Source organism: Macrotis lagotis, chromosome 1, assembly GCF_037893015.1.
Source record: "Macrotis lagotis isolate mMagLag1 chromosome 1, bilby.v1.9.chrom.fasta, whole genome shotgun sequence".
Classification (NCBI taxonomy): domain Eukaryota; kingdom Metazoa; phylum Chordata; class Mammalia; order Peramelemorphia; family Peramelidae; genus Macrotis; species Macrotis lagotis.
Genome location: NC_133658.1, coordinates 364,678,316 through 364,702,598, shown reverse-complemented (window position 1 = coordinate 364,702,598; position 24,283 = coordinate 364,678,316). Strand labels below are relative to the sequence as shown.

Sequence of the window (24,283 nt, the reverse complement as noted above, 5' to 3'; positions counted from 1 at the left end):
AGAAAAAAAGTTTATTACTTTCTATCCCTATTCAATTTTCTCTTGAGGTCTATAATATCTGACCTTTCTAAAATTCTGTACACTTCCTTAACTATTTTGCTTATTTTGTGGTTGTATTTATTTAATTCTGAAAGGGAGAGTTGAGCTCCCCCAACTAGTTTTTTTACTGTCTATTTCTTCTTGTAACTCACTTAATTTCTCTAAGAATCTGGATGCTATACCACTTACATGTATATATGTTTAGTATGGATATTATTTCATTGTTTATGGTACCTTTTAGCAAAATGCAGTTTTTATTCCTTGTCTCTTAATTTATACTTTGTCTCAGATAAAGATTGATACTCCTGCTTTTTTTTAACTTCAATTGAAGCAAAATATATTATATTCCAGTCTTTTACTTTTATTCTCTGTGTGTCTCTCTGCTTCCTATGTGTTTCTTGTAAACAACATATAGAAGCATTATTGTTTATAATCTCTATGTTATTCACTTTCTTTTTTGTGGGAGAACATCCTATTCACATTCGGAGTTATGATTCCTAACTGCATCTTGAATCTTGTATCTGAAGATCAAATTCCCTCTTCAGCTCTGTTATTTTCATTAAGAAAGTTTGAAAGTTCCTATTTCATTAAATGTTCATTTCACACTGAAGTATTATTCTCATTTTTGCTGGCTAGTTGATTCTTCATTGTCTTCCAAGCCCTTTGCCTTTAGGAATATTATATTCTAGGACATCTGATTCTTTAATGTCGAAGATGCTAAGTCCTTTGTAATTCTATCTGTTGCTCCTTGATATTTGAATTGTTTCTTTATGGCTACTTTCAGTATTTTATACTTGACTTTATTAAATTTGGTTTCAATATTCTTTATTGAATAGTCATTGAATAAATATAGTCATTGAATAGTCATTGAAAAAATCCACAGATCACCTTTTGAATATCTTACAAAAGGTGATCTGTGGATTTTTTCAATGACTATTTTTACCTTCTAGTTTTAGGATAATAAAGCAGTTTTTCTTGATAATTTCTTGAAAGACACTGTCTGTGTTTTTTTAAAATTTTTAATCATAAATTTCAGGCACTCCAATACTTCTTAAATTATCTGTCCTGGATCTGACAAATTCCAGTGAGATCTTTTACATTTTCTTGTACTTTAATTTTTTATTTTGTTTGCTTCTTGTCATTAACTTCTATTTGTCCAATAATAATTTTTAAGGAATTGTTTTCTTCAGTAAGCTTTTTTTATTTCCTTTTCCAAATAGACAGACAGCACTACTTTTAAAAGGGTTGTTTTCTTCAGTGAATTTGGGCAGTTCTGTTTTTTTAAGGAGTTATAAGCAAGACACAGACAGATATGATGCTGATACCTAAACCAAGAAGAGACAAAAAATAGAGAAAATTTTAGACCAATTTCCCTAGTAAATGTTGATGCAAAATTTTAAATGAAATATTAACAAAGAGATTAGAGCAAGCTATCACTAGGACAATATAAGATCAAGTAAGATTTATGCCAGGAATACAAGAATGTTTCAATATTAGGAAAACACTCAGCAAAATTGACCATGTCAATAAGAAAACCAAAAGAAATCATATGATCATCTCAATAGATTCTGTAAGAGCTTTTGACAAAATATAGTACCCATTCCTATTACAAATACTAGAGAGAACAGGAATAAATGGAGATTCCTTAAAATGATAAGCTTTATCTATTTAAAGCCATCAGCAAGCATTATATGTAATGGAAATAAAACAAAGACATTCCCAATAAGATCAGAGGTAAAACAAGGATGGCCATTATCACCACTATTATTCAATGTTCTATTAGAAAAGTCAACTTCAGCAGTAAGGGAAGAAAAAGAAATCAAAGAAATTTGAATACTTAGTGAGGAAAGAAGACTCTCACTCTCTTCAGATGATATGATGATATATTATAGAATCCTAGAAAATCAGCTAAAAAACTACTTGAAAAAAATTAACAACTTTACTAAGAAGCAAGGTATAAAACAAATCCACACAGATTGTCAATATATAGTACCATCAGCAAGAAATAGAGAAATTTCATTTAAGGTAACTATAGTAAATATAAAATGCTTGGGAATCTACCTGCCAAGGCAAACCCAGGGACTATATAAACACAATTACAAAATACTTTTCATACAAATAAAAACAGATTTAAACAACCTGGAAAATGTCAATTCCTCATGGGTAAACCAAGCTAATTAAAAAAAGATGTCTGCCTAAATTAAATTACTTATTCAGCACCATATAAATCAGACTATGAAAAAATATTTTATAGAGCTAGAAAACAGTAGCAAAATTCATTTGGAATAGTAAAAAGCCAAGAATATCTAAAGTTACATTATAAAGAGGCAGTCATCAAAATTGTCTGACAGAGACACTGGAAGAGAAAGAGAAATTGGAAAAAATATTAGCAGGTTAGATAGGTGCTTTTGTAATTAGTATCAGTTATTTCTATTAGTTTTTTCTGTTTAAAAAGAAAACTTTTCCAGTACTGGCTAAGAAATAGAGTGCTGGATCAGTAGAATAGATTAGGTACAAAAGAAACAGTTATAAATGACTATAGTAAACTACTGTTGGATAAACCCAAAGATTCCAGCTTCTTGGATAAAAACTCACTATTTGACAAAAAGTACTGGGAAAACTGGAAAACAGTATGTCAGAAACTAGGCGTAGACCAATATATCACATCATATAACAAGATAAGATTGAAATGGGTTCAGCATTTACACATAAAGGGTGATATCATAAGCCAATTTGGAAAAAAGGACTAGTTTAACTGTCAAATTTATGGAAAGGGAAGCAGTTTATGACCAAAGAAGAGATAGAGAACATCATATAATTCAAAACAGATAATTTGTTTACATTAAATTAAAAAGATTTTAGCATGAATAAAACCAATGCAATCAAGATTAGAAGGCCTGAAGAATGCTGGGAAACAATTTGGACAGCTAGTGTGTTTTATAAAAGACTCATTTCTAATATATATAAAGAACTGAATCAAATTGATAAGATCAATCCCCAATTGATAAAAGATTAAAAGGTAGTTTTCAGATTAAGAAATTAAAGCTATTTCTATCCATATGAAAAACTGCTCTAAATCATTATTGATTAAAGAAATACAAATTATAGAAACTATAGAGTGCCACCTACATTAGCCACCTACAGATTGGCCAATATTACAAAAGAGGTAAATGATCAACATTGGGGGGGGGGGCAGATTTAGAAAAGCTGGATACACTAATGCACTGTTGGTTCAGCTGTGAACTGACTTAACTTTTCTGGTAAGCAATGTGGAACTATGCCCAAAGACCAATAAAACTGTGCATACCTTTTGATCCAGTAATATTACTACTAGATCAATAACCCAAAGAGATTACAAAAGGGAAAAGTCACACATTTACAAAAATATTTGGGGCAGCTAGGTGATATAGTGGATAGAACACTGGTGCTAGAGTCAGGAGGACCTGAGTTCAAATCTGACATCAGATATATAATAATTGCCTAGCTATGTAACCTTGGACAAGTCACTTAACCCCATTGCCTTAAATAAAAGAAAATTTAAAATATATTCAAAGCAGCTCTTTTTTTGTAGTGGAAAAGAAATGGAAATTGAGTGTATAACCATCAATTGGGTAATGACTGAAAAAATTAGGTATATGCAGGTGATATAGTCCTATTCTGTAAAAATTCATGAGTGGAAGGACTTCAGAAAGCCCTGGAAGAGTTGCATGAATTGATGATGAGTAAAGTGAGCAGAACCAGGAAAACATTGTTTACATTAACAGAAACATTGTGTAATAATTTATCTCCTCTCAGCAATTCAGTGATCAAGAGCAATTCTAAAAGACTTGTGATAGAGAATGCCATCCACATCCAGAGAAAAAGCTATAGTGTCTGAATAAAGACCAAAGCATACTCTTCACTTTTTAAAGATTGTTTTGTTTTTTTTTTTCTTTTAAACGTGGTTTTCCTCTGTTTAGTTCTGATTCTTCTTTCATAACATGACAAATATGGAAATATGTTGAACATGATTATACATGCATAACCTGCATCAGATTACCTGCTGTTGTGGGGAGGGGGGAAGGAGGGAGGGAGGTAGAAAAACATAAAACTCAAAAGATTACAAAAAAACGAATGCTGAAAACTATCTTGCATATAATTAAAAACATAAAATAATATCCAAGACACAAAAAAAGGAGTCGTAGGCATTTTGATATTTTTGCCTGTTCTGAGTTTGTATTTTTATCTTCCCTGTCAGCATAGAAGCTTTTTAGAACCAGGGCTCTTTCTTTCTTTCTCTCTTTTTTCCTTTTGTGGCTAATTTTTAAAAGTTAAGCTCTGCCCTGATACACAGGAGAGATTTTCCCAAGTTTCTTGCCCTGGTCACTGGCTTTCTCTACTTGGGTCCTCTGGGACTGGTAGCTTGCCTGCTGCTCTAGGGTGACCCAACTTAGTTGTGCATATTTGTGCCCTGGCTTCCAGGCTTGACAGTGTGCCTGCTGTGCTGGGACTAAAAGCCTTTTAGATGGCTTGCTGTATCACTGGCCTGCTGAGCTAGAACTGAGGAGTTTCAGTTGTTCTGTGCTGTGACGAAGAACCTCCTGCTGGCTTGCCCAGATACCGCCTGTGTTGAGATACATCCAAACAAGATAGTTGTTTTTTTTTTTTTTCTGTAAGTTTCCTTAAGTTCTTCTAAGTTATTTTGGGCTGAAAAGTTATTTTACTTCATCTTTTTTGTTGATTATGTCATTCCAAAATTCTTATAGAGGCGTGATTTAACATTACTTTTGAGGAAAACTGGGGGGAACTCAGGAAGCTTCCTGGTTTCTACCATCTTGGTTCCATTCTCAAATGTAAATTTATTAAAAGTCAGAATTCCCACTTTTTACTATTGTTTCTCCCTCTTGAACCTGATAAGTTGCTTTCAAATAATTGTTGGATAAAATTAAATTAAATTGTACATGGAATATCAAAACTATGGTAAAAGGCATTTTTGAATATAGAAACTCAAAATCTAAAATATAGAATATTAGAAACTGATTATAAAATAGAACCAAAGAGTATCAGAGATGCAAGATATTTTAAACATGAACAAGAAAAAGTCAGAATTAGAAAGTATCTCAGACTATAAAACACAGAATGTTAGGGAAAAGAACATATAATGTTAATGATGAAGGTTTCTTAAAGAAAATTTCAAAATGAATAGTGTCAGTATGCTAAAGTAAGGAAGACCTAGATACAAATCCTACCTCAGATGCTTAATAGCTGTGAGACCCTGAGTAATTCACTTATAAACATTCTTGTTCTCAATTTCTTCTTTTTCAAAATGAAGGGGCCCAAATAACTTGTCCCAATGACCTTAAGACAACTAACTCTAAAAATACAATTTTATGACAAATAAACAGATTCAGATAGTGGAAATGATTTCCTTAAGATAACACAGGAAATTGACAGGAAATTAAGAAACAGTGAGGATTCATCTCTCTCTTGACTTCCAGTCCAGGGTTCTTTCTACTACTCCAGGCTACCTGTCAGGCTTCACCTGGAATGCAGTTTTATCTTGCCTAACAACTTAATTAATTACATTGTATGTGAGTGACATCACCATGTATGTTGTATAAATTGAGTGAGAGTTCATGTAAACCTTAAAACCTACCTGAGACTATACCAGACCAACAAGAATGGCTTCCTCTGTCCTTCAGATGATGATGGCCATAGGACTGCTTACTTTGATTCTTCCCTGTCAGGCTGGTGAGTATTTTTGATGTAAAAGAGAATAAATAGACATCACATTAATAAACAATTGTAGAAGAACATAGCTTAAAGGGATCTTAGAGATTATATAGTCCAACCCTTTCATTTCACAGAAGGGGAACTACAGATCCAGTGAGAGGAAGGCATTTGCCCAGGATTACACATAGCTGTCTAGTTTATATAGAACACATATGTAATATATAATATATTATCATATGTCACCTGGTATAGGACAAAGCCACTAGACTAGGAATCAGGAGAATTTGGCTATAGATTACTCATTTATCTTGAATAAATCACTGAATAAGCCCCCTTCTCTGGGCCTCAGTTTATTTTTTTGTAATATTGGAGTATTAGAATACATGCTCTTGAACAATCTCTATATTCTGTTTTAAGTTTCAACCTAGCTATAAATATCTTGTGTCCTATGTGGTGGTGGGGGGTGGGAGGGATCAAATCTATAGTTTATGTCCTAAGATCTAACATTTTATGTTCTAAAGATACATTTAGTTCTGTCATTCTTTTTTTTCCATAGTCTAAGGAAACTTCTAGCTCTGACATTCTGTGTTAAAAATCTCTTCTAGCTCTGACATTCAGTAGAATATAAACTTAAAGGAATGGACTTTTACTGCCTTTATATCCTTCAATTCTAGTATCATGCCTTACATAGTCTTGCATTTTCTGGTTTCATTTTTCTTGAATTAAATTTAACATTTGAAGTTCTATAATCTGTTTCCCTTTATGTCTAATATGGTATATTCTGTGTGGTAACATTCTGTTTTTGGAACTCCTCATTGTGACTCCAACATTTCCTATTTTCTTTTCAAAAATCCTTTCTAATAGTGGCATTTTTATATTCTGTTCTTATGTTTCTTGTAACTCCGACATTCAATGATTTAAAAAAAAAACACTATAATATAGATAGTAATGCTTATTCAAGTTCCCCTTAGAGAGGAAAAGTTAAAGCTGCAGTAAAATATAGTTTTCATTTACCACCCCCCACCCCAGCCATAAACAAAATGACTGAGTCTCTGCTAATGATTTTAGATGATGAGCTAGCAGTCTCTGATGTAAAACCAGGCTCAGAACTACCATCATTCTTAAATTCTTTGGGCACCGGAATTCTTGAGTCTGCAATGGAATACCTTCTCTCCTCAATGGCCCGAAAATCGTAAGTAATGAGTCTTCCTGCACCATTATATACCTCTATCCCCTTTTATACACCTTAAGATGCATTGACAGAATGAAGTAGTATGAAAACAGGAATGTTTATTTTCACTGTGGCCTCCATTTTTGATCCTTTAAGAGTGAGATCATTCCTAGGTGGGACTGAGATCGAGGCATGGTCTTTAGGACAACTTCCAACTTTGAAGTGTTTGTCATGAGGCCCTTTTATTCATCCCAAGAGACCTTGGTGCCTTGGTCTGGTTAATGCTGGGGCTGGGGTAGAAAGGAAGCCACAGTGTGTGGCTTATATGTTGAGGGGACAGTGAAAGTTATTGACAGTTAGGACTTAAAGTCCAGGTGGACTTGTCAAGTGGAAATAACTTGCAAAAAGGAGCAGGAATTAGTCAAGTAATCTATAAATAACTGTTGATCCTTTACTTTACCCGTGATCCTCCACTTGAGGAAAGAATAGAGATAAATTGCTGTCACCTGGTTTCAGACCTTTAAGCCTATGTCCTGGGGTATACTGGAGGCAACTCATATAGTCTCTCTAAACTGATTACACATTTTCAGCATGAGAATTTATACATAATAATTTAGTAAATATTGAAAATAAGGGCTTAATTTAATGTTTTATTCATTGTCTAGAAAAGAAAGGATCAAATATTAATAATGCAGATTAAATTTGTGTCACATATTTTTTTTTAAAGTTGCTGTTAAAAATTTACTAGTACTCTGTTGAGCCCAACACTACACATTTATAGATGTTCAGAATGAACTAATTAGAATCATTGAATATGAAATGTTAGGTCTTGAAGAGAATTTAAAATATGGAGAATGCCAGTTTCCAAGAATGTAAATGATTTGTCCAAGGTTTCATAGATAATAAGAAGCAGTGTTGGTATTACAATTAATGATCTGCCTCCAACCTGAGGGATCTTTCTACTATGCCACACTGCTTCTAAAAAGGGGGCAGTTAGGTGATGCAGTAGACAGTCTCAGGGTTCAGAAATACTTTAATTCAAATCCAGTCCCAGACATTTACTACCTGTGTGACTATAAGCAAATCACTTTACTTCTGTTTTTCTCAGTTTCCTCAACTGTAAATCCTTCTAGGATTGTTGTGAAGATCACATGAAATGATAATTGTAATGCACTTAACACAATACCTGATGTATAATAGGTGATATGTTAATGTATATTATTAGTGAATTCACTATAAAAGATTGAAGAGATTGTCGGAACACCTGACAGACTCCTAGAGCCAAAATATGCCCCTCAGAATGTTTAGTATAAAATGTTTTGAGATCAATCTTTTTCATTCTCCTTACTATATCTCAAATATAACTCAATCTATATATCTTTCTTTTTTTCCAAGTGGATTTTCTAACGTGGAAGATAAACCAGAAAAGGCTTCATAAAATTGACTGGTGAGTTGAAAATTATTTTATTTATTTTCTAAATTCATAATTTTTCATAATTTTAAAATTCATTAATTGGCTTAATTCCACTACTGATCTGAAAAGAAGCTTGTTCTATGTCCTCCAGTTTACTTTTTCTTGGGTAACCTGGTTCTACCCACCCCCATCTCCAAGGTGTGAATGATATTGATGTCAAACAGTCCAATTGATATAGTCTACTGTAGCTCAAAACCCAAAGTCAAGAGAACTACCAGCCTCAGCCCCCCACCCACAGTAGTGGGGGTTAAAAGTCTGATTCTCCACTTAATAAATGACATTTATAACCTAAAATGACAACTATTATAATGCATAGAGTGATAGACTTGAAGTCAAAGTTTACTGGATTTTAGTCTAAGTTTTTCTATTTTCTAACTGTATAAGCAAAAATAATTTACTAGCCCTTTCTGAAGCTCAGTTTTCTCTTCTTTTAAATGGGAAAAAAATAATCCCTGCCTTCCTCTCAGATTTCTTATGTGAATCAAATGAGAAAATTGATGCTAAAACATTTTGTAGATTTCAAAAACTTTAAATAGTAAGACTAAAAAATGGGGCTAGATTTCACCTGATTTGAAAGGTTAATAATTACCTTTAAGGAAAAAGGAAACACTTTAGAGTGATTTCATAGAATCTCAAAGATCAAAGGAATTACAGATAGGATGTAATCCAATCTTTAATTGAAGACCTTCAATTAAGGAGAATTTACTACTCCTATTTTTGGATTGCACTAATTATGAAGAAGTATTTCCTAATGTTCAAAATATGACTTCCCTAAAATTTCTCACATGTGTTCTGTGGCCTGAAGTTGATTCTCTCCTCAGTGGGCTGCTAACTTTGAACTTTAATTAGTTCTGCTGCATGTTAGAAGTAAAGGAAATTGTTTGTGGTTCTACCAAAATGCTAAGTCAAGAACTATTTTAAATGAATCATCTCAAGTTCCCTATCCATTCACTCAATGAATTGGCAGGGAGTAATAATAATTTAATGAAAAAAGTCTCTAGACAGACTCTGCCTGTCAAAATCTATTATACTTAGTTGGGGTGCTTGACAAAATATTTTAAATAGTTGAAGAAAAAAGGTTCCAAAAGATCCCTGCAATTACTTTGACAGCTTTGTGGAGAATAGATTCACAAGTGTGAGAAAAGTTTAAATCAGGGAGACCATTGCAAAAGACTGGGCAAGAGATGATGAGATTCTGAAATAAGATTGTGCCTGTGTGATTAAAAAAAGGGAAAATTTCAAGAGATATTCACAAGCCTTGGCAACTGATTGGCTATGTGGGTATATTTGATATATGTGTTATGTGTAATAACCAGAGACAAAGATAACATAAAGGTTGAGAACCAACGTGGTATCCTTGAAAAATTAGTGAAGTTTAGAAGGGAAAGATAAGATTATGTTTTGAACATGTCTTATTTGAAATATCTATGGAACTCTTTAAAGAAATAGTAGAAACTGCAACATAAAATTACAAGTCTATTGAATGTCTAGAAAGAATAAATGGCATGAATTATACATAAGAGACTCACTGCTCTTCATGAATTCACAGACAATATATTCCAAATTACAAATATAAACAAAATATTTTTAAAATTCTTCAAATAATTTCCACTGAAACTAGATCATGATCACAAATGATATCATTGCCCATAATTGCCAAGATGCAACACTGGCCCAGGGAAACTTGCTTTCAATTACAAAAAACAATCACTTAATTAATGTGAGCAGTAATCATCAAACAGCACACACAAAAGAAGAGCAGTATAAAAGGGTGAGAATATAATATAAAATAACAAGAAACTACTCTAGAAGAATGGTCTAAATCTACTAAAATGAAATCAAAAAGAGTCAAATATTAAGTTTAATATTTAAGTTCAAAAAGATCATACATCAATATAGGATAAGAGAGATATAATTTGGCAAAAGCTCCTACAAAGATCTTAGTGGACTTAATACTACTGGTCTTAGTGGACTTGAAATACAATGTATGTCACAAAAGAAGTCTGGCAGCCAAAAAGAAAATATCATGTACTACGTAAGCAGAAGCATAGAATTAGAAAGTTGATAGTCCTACTGTCACATGGCCTGCAAATAACAAAACCTAAGAAGTATAATGACATATTGGAGAGTTTTAGAAAAAGGAAATATACATATTCTGAAGATTAGGAACCTTATCATGAAAGGATCAATTGAAGAAACTGGAAATACTTCTTGTGAGATGAAAAGACTTGGAAAAGAAGGGGTTAAAGGACATTATCCTGGCTTGAATAACTATAAAGGTGAAGATAGATTGGCTTGTTCCACTTAGTCTCAGGGACAATGAATGGAATTTATATAGTGACAGTTTTAAAGTTATTAAAAGGAGGAAAAAAAGCTTTTCAAGAACTAGAGATTGGGGCAGCTAGGTGGCTCAGCAGATAGAGCATTGGCCCTGGAGTCATCAGTACCTGAGTTCAAATCCAACCTCAGACACTTAAGAATTACCTAGCTGTGTAGCCTTGGGCAAGCCACTTAACCCTATTTGCCTTGCAAAAAAGCCTAAAAATAAAAAAAAATAACTAGAGATCTATGAAAGTGAAATGGGTTGTCTTATGAGACAGTGACTTAACATCACTTAAAAGCATTTGAGTAAAGACTAGATGCCACTTGTGCATTTTGTAAGCAGAATATCTGGGACATTTAGGTGGCACATTGCATAGAATGTGGGACCTGAAGTTTGGAAGATTCAGCTTAATGAGTTCAACAAATCTGGTCTCAGAAAGTACTAACTATATGACCTTGGACAAGTCACTTAACCTTGTTTGCCTCAGTTTCTCCCTCTGTAAAATGAGTTGGAGAAGGAAATGGCAAATCACTCCCAGATCTCTACCAAGAAAACCTCAAAGGTGGTCCAAGAGTCAGACAGACAAATTTGAAAATATGACAACCACCACAACAACAAAATACATAATGTCTACTCATTTTCTCATTTGCCAAAATGAGCTTTGTAGTTCAAATTCTAACAATTACATTAAACAAAAACCCCAAACTTCCTTATATTCCTTCTTAGAAAGAAAAAATTCTACAGACTTCTTTATGTCCCAACCCATAAATCTTGTCAAAGTGAGGAGGAGACAATATAATCTCAGCTAAACAGCTGCAGTCCCCAATTAACTTGCTTGCCCAAACAAGTCCCACTTGTAGTTCTGTTGAATCAGATCCAGGTCTAAGGCTGAGATTCATCATGTGGAAACACCCTTAGTCTCTTGTAGATACACCTTGTCAGATTGTGCTAGTGAAGGTAATGATTGTGGAACATCCCTCTTGTAATCCAGGGGAATTTAACTCAAAATCTTTTGTGGAATCCCTGATTCTCAGACCTGGAAAAAAAATTAAAACAAAGAACAGAAAGAGCCTTACCATATAGAATATTCATGCTGGAAGGAACCTAATTAATATAGAGTCAAAAAAGGATTTTTGCTACATAAAAATTTTATTATTTTATTTTGTTTTGCCTAGAAGAAACTTCAGGATAGAGAACAGACAATGTTAGATATAAAAGCAGAGAATCTAGAAGTATACTTATCAGTTCAAAGCATAATTGAACAGAAAGCTTCTATCTATTTATTTTCATCTCCTACAGTAGGTAATGGGCTTGATATTTGATCCTGTCAGAAAGACTAAAATGAAGGAGAGACAGCTCCTGATTCACAGGAGCTCACAGACTAGTATTGGGTAGTCTATACATAACATGAAATGGACTATGCATGGTAATAAGAGATCAGAAGGCCTAATGAGAGAAGGTAATTTCCCATTGTAAGAAATCAGGAAAAAGTATCTGTAGTTGACATTTAACTTAGACCTTGAAAGTTGGCAAGAATATCAATAGATATTAATGAGATGGTTCTCAGGAGGAAAAAAGAAAAGTGAGCAGATCAGTAGGGTTGAGGTATCAGGAAGTGAATAATTAAACTGAAAAAATATTTCGGAATAGGTTGAAGAAGATTTTGAAAAATGGTATAGGAAGATTTTCCTTTATCTTCTGGGCAGTTGTTATTTTTGTTCAGTCATAACTGACCCTGGATACTGGAGTGGTCTGCCATTTCTTCAGCTCATTTTATAGTTGAGGAAATAGAGGCAAAAAGGTGAATGGACTTGCCTAAAATTACACAGTTAATAAGTATTTGAGGAAAGATTTATACTCATGAAGATGAGTTTTTCCTAATTCTAAGCTCAATGAACTATCCAATGTCCTACCTAGTTTCAAAAAGACAGGATGGAGAAAGACCTGAGACAGTCCCAGTGAAATGACTGTAAACTCAAGGTGAATCAGCAGGTGTTAATGAAATAGCCAATGTGAACTTGGACTTTATTCAGGTCAGTATAGTTTCCATAACTAAAGTAGTAGCTTCTCTATAGTCTACCCTGGATGCACTATATCTGGATTATTATGTATAGATCTGGGAATCATGGTTTAAGAAGAACCTTGAACTTCTATTTCCAGTGAACACCAAATGGTGGGTGATGCTAGTGCTGCAAGAGGAGCTGGAAGCCCCTGGGGGCCCAGCAGTTGGAGGCTGAGGTGGCTTCTGTGGTGGTTTCAGTAGTGGAGGCCAAGGCAGGGGCCAAGGTCATGATCAAGGCCATATGGCCCCCGACATGGGCCCAGAGAGGAAAGGCCAAAAACGAGGAGTGGCTTCCTGTCACTAAGCTGGGATACCTAGTCAAGTACATGAAGAGATTTATCTTTTCTCCCTTCCTATCAAGGAGTCTGAGATCATAGATTTCTTCCCGGGATCTTCATTGAAAGATAAGGTTCTGAAGATCATGCCTGTTCAGAAACAAACTAGAGCTAGACAATATACCAGATTCACGACCTTTTGTAGCCATTGGCAACCACAACGGCCCTGTTGCTCTGGGTGTCAAATGTTCCAAGGAAATAGCCACACTTCCTTTTCAAAGTGAGAAGGTGGTGCTATCATTCTGGCCAAACTTTCCCTCGTTCCTGTGAGAGTTGGCTACTGGGGGAACAAGATTGGCAAGCCTCACACAGTGCCCTGAAAGGTCACTGGGCAATGTGAATCAGTTCTGGTGCACCTGATCCTGGCTCCTAGAGTAACTGGCATTGTTTCAGCTCCCGTGCCTAAAAAGCTTCTAATGATGGCTGGAATTGATGACTGCTACACTTCTGTAAAAGGCTGTACTGCCACTCTGGGCAACTTTGCTAAAGCTACCTTTGATGCCATCTCTAAAACAAACAGCTACCTAACCCCAGACCTGTGAAAGGAGACTGTGTTCACTAAGTCTCCCTATCAGGAATTCACCAATCATTTTATGAAGGCTCACACTCACATGTCTGTTCAGAGGACCCAGGCAGCTGCTGTGGCAACCACATAGATTTGGTTTTTATAAACAAGGAATAAATTGAACTATGCCTGTTAGAAAAAAAAAAAAAAAAGAAGAACCTTGATATATTGGACTGTCCAGTAAAAGACAAAAAGGAAAGTGAATATCCTTGAATTCATATCATGTGAAAAACTATTGAAAAAATAGAAATTGTTTTGTCCTGGAAAAGAAAAGACTGGGGGGCAAACATTCTACTTATGATCAAACATTTGAAGAAATATTATAATAGCTGTATTTGAATAAAGATAAATGGGTAGAAGTTGCAATAAAATAAAATTAGACTTAATACCAAGAACAGTTAGAGTAATATCAGAAAAAAGGGCATGTGAGACATTGAAAAAGACTGACAAGACTTGCCTACAGATTGGATTTAGGGAGAGGAGAGTGAAGAGTAAAGGTTGACACTGAGGTTAGAAGTCTGGGTGACTGGAGCTATAGTGATGTCCTGGACAATGAGAGTTGTCCATAAGTAGAATAGGTGAGCTCCCAAGGTAGTTTTCATTGAAGGTCTTCAAACAAAAGCTGTTTGGCCACTTGTAATGAGTGTTAGAACAAGAATTCATTTTAGGTCTAAGACTAGATGGCTACTGAATTGAAATTCAGTGATTCTATGGTTCTGGTATTTCAGGGATAACAGACCAGTGCTCACACTACCCATCTGTTGACTCTGATTCTCATTCCATGCCTAACCACTTCCTTTTCTGATCAGTTATATCTTTTTTGTTGTTCAGTCATTTCAGATATGTTCAACACTTTCTTGGCAAAGGCATTGAAGGGGTTTGCCATATCCTTCTGCAGCTCATTTTACAGTTAATGAAACTGAGGAAAACAAAGATTTTCCAAGTTCATGCAGCTAGTAAGCCTCTGAGACCGGATTTGGACTCAGGAAGATAAGTCTTTCTGACCTAAGACCCAGGGCTTTATACATGGAACCACCTAGCTACCCCCTAGGACATTAGAAATTTCCTAGAAGAACTCAATTCAGCATAGAAAGTATGATCCTTGCATTTCTTAATTGGTAACAAGCTGTAGCTTTCTTATACACATTATGACACTTCGTATATTTTGTAATCATATGTATAGTTATAATTGAATAGTTAATTTTTATTAATTGATAATTGATGTTATAAAAATTAATTAATGTTTTCTCTGAATGTTGATTCATTTTTAGTTTTGATTAAGTAGTGATTCATTTATATTAGCCAATTATTTCATTTGCTTTATTAAATAATTAAGTAATTAATTTGAATTACCTAAACAATAATTAATTTTTGTCATTTAAATTGGCATGACAAGTTTATTGGTATAAATATTGTTTTTATTTCATCTCTAGATAATGCATCTGACTAATGGCTTTTGTTTTTCTTCCTAGGATGCTGATCTCAGCTCTTCAGTCAGACTAGGCCACTCCTTTCCCTTAACTTTCCTGGCTGTCCTGCCCAGGGGCTCTGAGTTGTTGCTATTGTTTTGGATATCAGTAGCTCTAATTCCTTGGCTCAGTCTAGGAAGATTCTGTATAAATGCTTACTCTTCCCTTCCTGGAAGACAAAATAAAGTTCATAAACTCAAAATCTTGAGTCTTTATTGTGACAAATATTTGTTTCAGTGTGTTGATACTTTCGATATAAAAATATCAGCACCCCATTGATAATCACACTAGGTACTTTGTCTATAAAAGGAAGTGCTGAAATTTTTAGTAACTCCATTTCCAGAAAACTGGACAATTTGAGAGTCAATATACACTATCTTGGAAAATATTCTGAGAAGACTGGTGTCCTTTGTTTCTTCAATCCTCCAGAATCCATCATGAAGATGAGTAGTAGTGCCTGAATTTTCATTTTATGATTAAAGATATCATATATTTAGAACTATATTCTCTATTCTAAATTCTTCCAAATCTGACTTTCTGTACTCTGTGTTTTAAGGTCCCTTCCACCTCTTAGATTCTGTGATCCATTCCTGCTCTGAGATTCTGTGTATGGTACTCTAAGACTCCTTTTAACTTTGGAATTCTGCAGTTAAGTGATATAATCCCTTTCTAGTTCTGTGCTCAGTTTTGATTTTGACTGCAAGTCAAAATAATGAAAATGTATATTATAATAATAATATATATTTAACATCCTTTATTCTTGAAATAATAATAATTATCATGACTATTATTATAATTATTTTTACCTTATTTTAATGTTACCTTCTACAGGAGGTATTTCCAGCTGTTAGTGCTTTCATATCTGACATTGTATCTGCTTTTTAAATGTCTTACATATACCTATCTAGATATATTTTTCCTCTGACCTTAGAATGTAACATTCTTGAAGGCAGTGACTCTGTTGTCATTGTCTTTGAATCTCCAGTGATTTGCACAGTCCTTGGCATGCATAGGTACTTTTAATAAATGTTACATGTCCACTTGCTTATTTGCTTGCTTTTTTTTTTGTCGATTAATAAATCTCTGGGGCTTCCATACCTCAACATGCTTAGATAATGAGCAAAGGAGGAAGAAGGGAGTCAGAATGAGAGAAAAGAGGATGTTGAAGCATTATACTATAGCTGCTTTTGTCATATTATAGTAGTACACTGAGGGATAAGAGGTATAAGAGCTCCTAAAAGATAGAAGAGAATTTGTATTGGACCAGATTGCTTGGACTGGGAATTGGGTGGTCATGAAGGCAAGAGGGATCCAGGTGTGCGGGACAATTGCCACTTAAATAAATTTTGTGGCAGTTACCTTTCCCCCCCAAAGTGAGTGCACCTCGTGGTTAGACATTTCTGATATCATGGTTGGCAGATGCCAGATAGACTTCCTAGACACTTGAACAAGTGTCTCATTCACCTCGAATGGCCTTGAGCTAACTTAAAAGTTATTTTTTTGAATAGCTTGAAGAGTAAAATAACTGGATTGCTTGTGCCTAATACCCTAGAAGTCTGAGGCTTGGGACTTTGCTGGTTTAGGGGGCCCACATGCTGTGAAGAAGGTGCCTACTTTTCAATGCTTTGGGGAAATCCTGAGCAACATTCATCCCCTCTTTGTTCCTCTTCCCCTTCTCCCCAAGAAAGGATTTCCCCTCCCCCCAACGACCCCCCCCCTCCCCACTTTGTCCTGAAACTCAGTACAGCTTGGAAGCGGCCACTGCTGGCTTTTGCTTTCATTGTCCTTTCAAAATGACCATGGGAATTGTCAACTTAAAATCAGGGAGTCCTAGCCTTTGAATCTTTTCATTTTAGCTGTATGAATGATTTTATTACTTTTGATTTATCCACATTTGTGTGTATGTTATGAATAATCAGAACATGGGGACTTTGATACTTCTAATAATTTCCTCCTTGAATTAAAGACTTGACTACAATTTAGAATACTAGGTTATAATGCAAATTAGGACGACCGACACACGTATAAAGGTTATTTTGATAATGGCAGGTTTAAAGTTGGAAAAAATGTATCCAATAAAATCGAATGACCTACAGAGTAGTAAAAAAAAATAATAATAATAAAATAAATTTTGGAGATCTCTCAAGGTATGAAGAGAAAGCTTTATTCCTTTCTCAAGGAATGGGCCACAATCAATTACAGAGATTGAGGCAAAAGCAAAAGTCCCAAGAATCACATTTATCCTAACTTGATCCCACCCCCACCGACCCACCCTCAATAATGAGGAGTGTGGTCTTACAATCTAGACCTGCAAATTAATCTAGGGAAAAGAGCATAAAATTCCAACCAAAACCAGATTATCTCTTCAGCCCCAGGAATTGAATGGTCATCAGGACTTCAACAGATAACTTGGGGTCAGTTAACTCTTCACCAATATCCCAGAAATTGCTTTGTGAAGGGAGGAGGGAAACATAGTTAACTATTGTCCAATCTATAATATTCTACTGAAGAAATCTCAGACTTTATCCCACTCACAGGGAATTGCAGTCAGACAAATAATTGGGTTTCCACTCCTTCATTCTAATTTATATAATAGTTGGAAAGGACACCTTCAGTAAGGAGATGAGGTTGGGGCAGGTAGGAAGGGCCAGACAAGGAATAAGAGTATTAGTATTCTTTAAACTGCTGAAAGAATTAGAACAAACTACAATTGCAGTGTCTAAGTCATTTTTCAAATCCTATTAGCTCTACCCCTGTATCTTTTGTGCCTGCCTGCTTCTCTAAGCCCTTCACTACTAAGCATTCATTTCCCCAGTTTCTTCCTCACTGTGATCTAACTCTTTACTCTCCTTGCTTCTTTTCTTGTCTCCTTTTATTATAAAATTTCTAATATGAAGTAGTAGGTCTAATATTCTATATTCAGTTGCCCTCTAAAGTCTCACATTCTATGACTTGTGTTTTAATAATTCCTTTTCTAAAGACCTTAATTCTAATATTCTAAGACTAGTTGCATTCATTGTTCTATATTCTAAGATTAATTGAATTCATTGTTCTATGTTCTGCAGCCCTCTCCACCTCATAATATGAGATCTTTTGTGTATTAGAGTGTTGATCAAATCATCTAGAACATAGTAATTAATTTTTAGCATCCATAAGTTGTACAACCTTTTACTTCTTTAAAAATTCTAACTTACAGTTTCTCCTCGCTTTGTTTCAATCACATGTTGTATGATGTCACTGAGTTCACAAGATTTTGATATATATTCTTTAATTCTTCAACAAGAAATCATAGTTTCTATATTGGATATTTAAATGTCCTATTAGTAACCAGTTTATTCTTCCAAATCAAACTTTGATTATAGCCATGGATTTTCAGAATGTAAAATCAATCAAGTATACACATTAGGCAGGCTTATCTTCAATTATTGGATACATTTCTCAACCTTTCATGACATGAGACATGAAGCAAGATTGCTGTTCAATATTTCATCAATACTGATGCTTTGCATCTCCTTTTAATTTTTATTTTAAAAATATTTTAGTTGTTAATATAAAATTATTTGGGTTTTAATTTCATGGTTTAATAAAAATATCATTCTTTATTAGTGAGTATTAAATAAATGTTAAAATTTTAAAACAATTCCCTAGATATACATTCTAATAAAATGGATTCTTTTTTTGCATAACAGTCATTATAATTTCTATAAGATCAAATGGAATTTTAGTTCACAGTTTTTCTCCTGTCTTCCTTGGAGTATGGCTACAGAAACCTCCTACTAATTTTTATTTGCCCCATCTTTTCCCTTTTTATTCCATCAGACAGACTGGGAGGTTAGTTTAGTTAGACTAAAGGCAAAGAAACTAGAAAAAAGAGAAGGGAGGGAGAAATTTTGCTACTCAAAATCTTGCATAAATGATTGTTGAAAATTACCTTTACATATAATTTGAAAAAATAAAATGCCATTAACTGAAAAAAGTTTTATACATTTTAAAACCAATACAGCAATTTAAAAGAATAAAATAAACATGGAATATATTAGATCTTAGAGTTGAGAGGAAATCATTGAAATTTATTGAGTTGAAGTCCTACTATGTGCCGGATACTGGGCTAAAAGTAAAGGGTAGATCTGTAGTTCTGGGAAATTACTTTGTAGCAGTGTGTAAAGGCTAGTTCACAGTAAGGAAGAAACTTGGGAAAAGAACACTTAGTAGTGAGGGGCTTAGAGAAGTAGGCATGACAAAGATGCAGGGGTAGAGCTAATAGTATTTGACAACTGATTTATTATGTGGATGTGAGGTGAAAGAAAATGAAGCATTAAAATTGACAATGAACTTGTGAAAACCTAGGAGACTGAAAAGATGGTGGTGCCCTTGATGATAACAAGAAAGTTAGGAAGATGGATGAACTTAGGGAAAAAATTCAAAAATATAATGATATCTCCATCTGGCCGACAACCCATCCATGCCTGCTAATCCTGTGTGACTCACTCTGTTCCACACAAAACGATAAATGCAGAGGCAGTGCTCTTATTTATCAGTAGCATTCCCTAGTGCTAGCTACCCTCTAAGAGACATCTCCTATAGCCAAGAGGTGATCTAAGGGACAAAAAGTGTGTGAGGGAATACAATTTTCCCTGAAGGCATCTGATCATCCCTTGCTCAGGAGAGGGATTGGGACATTACACTTCTCAGAAAGGTGAGAGTTGAAGAATAAAGACAGGTGCAGGTGACTTGGGAATAAAGATTATTTGTGGGGGTGTGACACAAGCCCCTCACTATCATAGCAAAGGTGAGATATAATGTTTTCTCAGTCTTCAAGTGGTTGATCATAGGTCCCTCAGAGTTAGAACATGCCCTTCCCTCCCCTAGTGCCTTCTAGGCCCTCACTTTGGAGACCAAAGTTCTAGAACATTAGGCTTACATTAGAAACCAAGGCCAAATTAGCTCCTGAGCAGCTTGTGTCCCATCTAATGACTAATATAGACAATGTATACCTCATGGTGTTGATTAAGTATTGACAGATCTCAAAAGAGTCTACTGCTTTTTGGAATAGCAAAGATCAGGGGCACAAACTAAATGTTTTTGCATTTCTTTCTTTCTTTACTGATTGTTTTTTGCAAGGCAGTGGGGGTTAAGTGACTTGCCCAAGATCACATAGCAAGGCAGTTATTAAGTGTCTGAAGGTAGATTTGAACTCAGGTTCTCCTGACTTAAGGGCAGGCACTCTATCCATTGCACCACCTAACTATCCCAGGTTTTGCATTTATCAGTAAATGCCCCTTTAATGACTTCTGACACTAACCACCAGCAACTTTATTTGTGTATATCTTTCAAGTAGATACTGAGTGACTTTTATAAACCATATATTTGTATCTCTAAAATGAATACTGAAAAAATTTCCTAGTGAAATGTCTTGTTTATGAGGTGGATATTTTACATTATCATTAAAAAGAACCTGAACACTTATTTTATTAAAGACTTAACAGAAGTTTCTCTTTTAGACCCCAAATCCAGACCTCAACATCACTTCAGCAGTTCAAATCCAGACACAGAGTTTTATGAATCCTGGTAGAGAACAGAAGTGGTAAACAAGAGGACCTGTTGGGCAAAGTAAAACAAATAATAAATTGGGGGTACAGACACCTGAATTTTAGTTTTGAATTTTTCATTGATGCACTGTATGTTGATTTCAGTTTTCATTTCTATGAAATGAGAGGTTTAGACTGAATGAGTACTATGCTGTCTCCCATATATCTGAGAACCCTGTCTTCTCCCCATTCAGTCTACTTCCTCACAGGAAGAAGGAGAGTGGGAAAAGGAAGCTTTTATTATATTTCAAGCACTTAAGAAATATTATTTCATTTCATTCAAATGTTATTTCATTAAAATATGATTTCAATTATTTATTTAATTAGATAATGTCAGTCAGATGTTTCATTGAGCTGCCTCCCCTCAGATCTGGCATCTAATAAATTGAACTAATTGCATGTCCTATAAACAATGATGTTGAAGAAAGTATATTGGATTTAGAGTTGAGATGAAAATGGTTCAAATTTGCATTCTGCTACTTATTACCTGTGCAAGTAATACATACCTGCTCAAGTCACTTGAACTCTTAGGTCCCAGTTATCTTTCAGGTTATGAACAACCCTGAATCCTTTGATCCTCTGATTAATGATGTATAAAGGCCTTCTCCTCAAACTACAGATTTTTTGACACTAGAAGTCTCTCTGATCACTTTCTCACCTGATTTCAGAGGGGGTATGAGGAATGTGGAGGTATGAGCCCGTCCCCCTTTCAGAGAATTAACAATCTGTTTGACTGCAAGCTTCAGAAGGACAGCTCCCCCTTTTTTTCTAGCTCATCTCCATCTCCTTGCTAGTAGATGTCAAAAAAATCTGGATTCATCTGAAAGAGGACTTCTTTTTTATATATATAATAACCAAATGTTTCAAGGAAGAAATCGAATAAAAAAGGAATCTGAGGGGTGGCTAGGTGGCTCAGTGAATAGAGCACCGGCCTTGGAATCAGGAGTACCTGGGTTCAAATTTGACCTCAGACACTTAATAATTACCTAGCCGTGTGGCCTTGGGCAAGCAACTTAACCCCATTGCCTTGAAAAAAATATCTAAAAACAACAACAACAACAAAAAGGAATCTGAGCCAATGCAATGATCAGTGCAGGACCTACTCTGCCAAGTGAAGCATTTCATATTCAGAGTGCCCAGTTTGACAATTTACTTCAATCAAATAAGTCTGAAGGGCTTTCCAAACCTGCATTTTTCTGAACTTTGTTCAAGAGACTAGAGACATTGGGTATTTCTTTATTCCAAGAGAAGGGTTTCAATAAAGAAAGAAAAGAAATATATATATTAAAATATCCTTTACTGCCACTAGCACCATGGAGTGGGTTGAGTAGCGCAGAAATACTCCATCCAGGTACCCCAGACAAGACTATCATATCTTTTGTCTTTCTTTTTCACTTTGTTTTTCTGAGTTTTCCCTCTTGGGTGTAGGGGAAACTGATAAAGGTTTGAGCAAATCAAATACAAAAGTAGAATGGATCTTCATTTCCTTCATTTCCCAGACCAGGGAATAGCATCATTAGGTTGCTCAATTGAATTGCCCAAACTCACAAAGTCAAGTTAGTGAAAGAACTGGTTCTGAACTGTAGTCCTCCTCTGACTCCACATCCAATACACTTTCCATTATACTCCATTGCTTCTATGTGTATATCAATTTACCTTCAATATTTTATCTATACTAAGTCAGCTAGGTAGCCCAAAGACCTAAAGCCCAGAGGCCTAGTAAAAGTACTATGGATTCAAAAAATCTACTCCCAGACACACTGCTAAAAACAGTAAATCTTGTTCAACAGAGCAAAGAGTGTAATCAAAGACCAGCTAATGAGTCTAGTCCTTAGGAACATGTACAGGGTTCTCTGATAATGTAACTCCTACATGGACTTTGGAATATGTGTAGATGTTCTGAAACTGGTTTCAGCCACTAATATAATGAAAAGGGTTCTCTTTGATAGCTTTGGAGATAGAACTATTTGAGGTGTTAAGAGTAAGAACATGAAGACTAAACTCTCAATAGGGATAGAGAGTTTAGGCATACTTTTGTACATCAGGGCCATCACAATAAAACTTGTAAGTACATGGCACTACTGCTGTTTTTGTCACTGTTATAGTTTCTCTTCCTGTTTTTAGACTGAGATAAAAGATGTCTATGACTTTTGGAGATATGAAAAACCAAGAGAGCCAGTTACATGGAGATCTAGTAGTAAAGTCCATGCTGATTTTTCAGCAAGTCAGCTTAATATTGAGGTCCTTCAAAATGACCTTTAAAAGACATAATTACTCAGGGGAGATACCACATTTGGGGCAGCAAGGTGGTTCAGTGAATAGATTACCAGACTTGGAGTCAGAAGAACTCATCTTCCTGAATTTAAATTTGATCTCAAACACTTACTAGTTGTGTGACCCAATCAAGTCATTTAACTCTGTTTACTCAAATTTCCTATCCATAAAAAGAATTGGAGAAGGAAGTGAAAAACTAATCTGATTTTTTTGACAAGAAAACTCCAAATGTGATTATTATAAAGAACGACTGAAAATGACTGATCAATAAATTTCATATCTAAATGTGAACATAATATAACCAACATTTTGTAGAAGCTGTTTTAAATCTAAACTTGTATCTCCCAGGAACTAAAGGGATATGGGTTAGGAGAAATGTTTATAATTCTGTTTTTGTGATATTGTTGCAGTTAATATAACTTCATAAATCTAATTAATATTAAATATAACTTCATAAATCTAATTAATATTAAAAATAATTTTGAGTAAATGGACCTGATATGTTAACTACTGGTGGGTAAAATTGGTAGAAACACATCAGAATAGAGAATCAATATAATATCACTAAAGAAAACAATTCCACACAATAAAAAACAAATGATTTGCTGCATACAAACAAACACATGTCTATAGAGTAAAAAAAAATGCAGAATGAAAATTAAAGACTGGAACAAAATTTATCACATATCAGATGAAACAAAAAAGTTTTAGTAATTATGTTATCAAAAGAAAAAACACAATATAAAGACACATAATCAGAGAAATCATATATTCCTTAAATAAATCTCAATGAACTAATATTAATATTAAACATTTGTACCAAATGATGTTACATCTAAATTAATAGTAGCAATGTTACAGTAAAATAACAATCATAAGACACTTTAATGTTCCTTTCTCAGCCCTGGAAATAATAGAAAGCTTAGTAAAATGGAAATGTATAAGTGAAAAAATGATTGTGAATATAGATCCAAAAGACTTAGAGCGTACCTTATAAATACCTGTGAATAAAGAATATATAAATATAAGCATGCATATATATATATGTATATGTATATATATATATATATATATACATATATATATATATAAACCATATAATTTGTTGTTGTTCAATTGGTTTTCATTTGTATCCAACTCTTTGTGATCTTGTTTGGGGCTTTCTTGGAGGAAATTTTTGCCAGAGTGGTTTGCCATTTCCTTCTCCAGCTCATTATACAGATGAGAAAACTGAGGCAAAACAGGGAAACTGTGTGACTTTCCCAGAGTTA

General features: G+C 34.5%; 1 protein-coding gene across 1 annotated transcript; it reads left to right on the top strand.

The window, feature by feature from the left end:
- The first annotated feature begins 5,681 nt into the window (after nucleotides 1-5,681).
- LOC141517916 (uncharacterized protein C5orf46-like) lies at nucleotides 5,682-15,371 on the top strand. Its single transcript, XM_074229390.1, has 4 exons — nucleotides 5,682-5,769; nucleotides 6,820-6,943; nucleotides 8,318-8,369; nucleotides 15,154-15,371. Exons 1-3 carry the CDS (start codon nucleotides 5,700-5,702, stop codon nucleotides 8,358-8,360), a joined length of 237 nt encoding a protein of 78 aa, XP_074085491.1. The 5' UTR covers nucleotides 5,682-5,699; the 3' UTR covers nucleotides 8,361-8,369; nucleotides 15,154-15,371.
- The last annotated feature ends 8,912 nt before the right edge of the window (nucleotides 15,372-24,283 follow it).

What these genes read in the sequence shown, in the direction of transcription:
- LOC141517916 (XM_074229390.1), top strand. Translation starts at nt 5,700, where the DNA reads ATGGCTTCCTCTGTCCTTCAGATGATGATGGCCATAGGACTGCTTACT. An exon ending in GATTCTTCCCTGTCAGGCTG is followed by an intron (nt 5,770 to 6,819) that starts GTGAGTATTTTT and finishes TAATGATTTTAG; the next exon opens with ATGATGAGCTAGCAGTCTCT. An exon ending in TCCTCAATGGCCCGAAAATC is followed by an intron (nt 6,944 to 8,317) that starts GTAAGTAATGAG and finishes TTTTTTTCCAAG; the next exon opens with TGGATTTTCTAACGTGGAAG.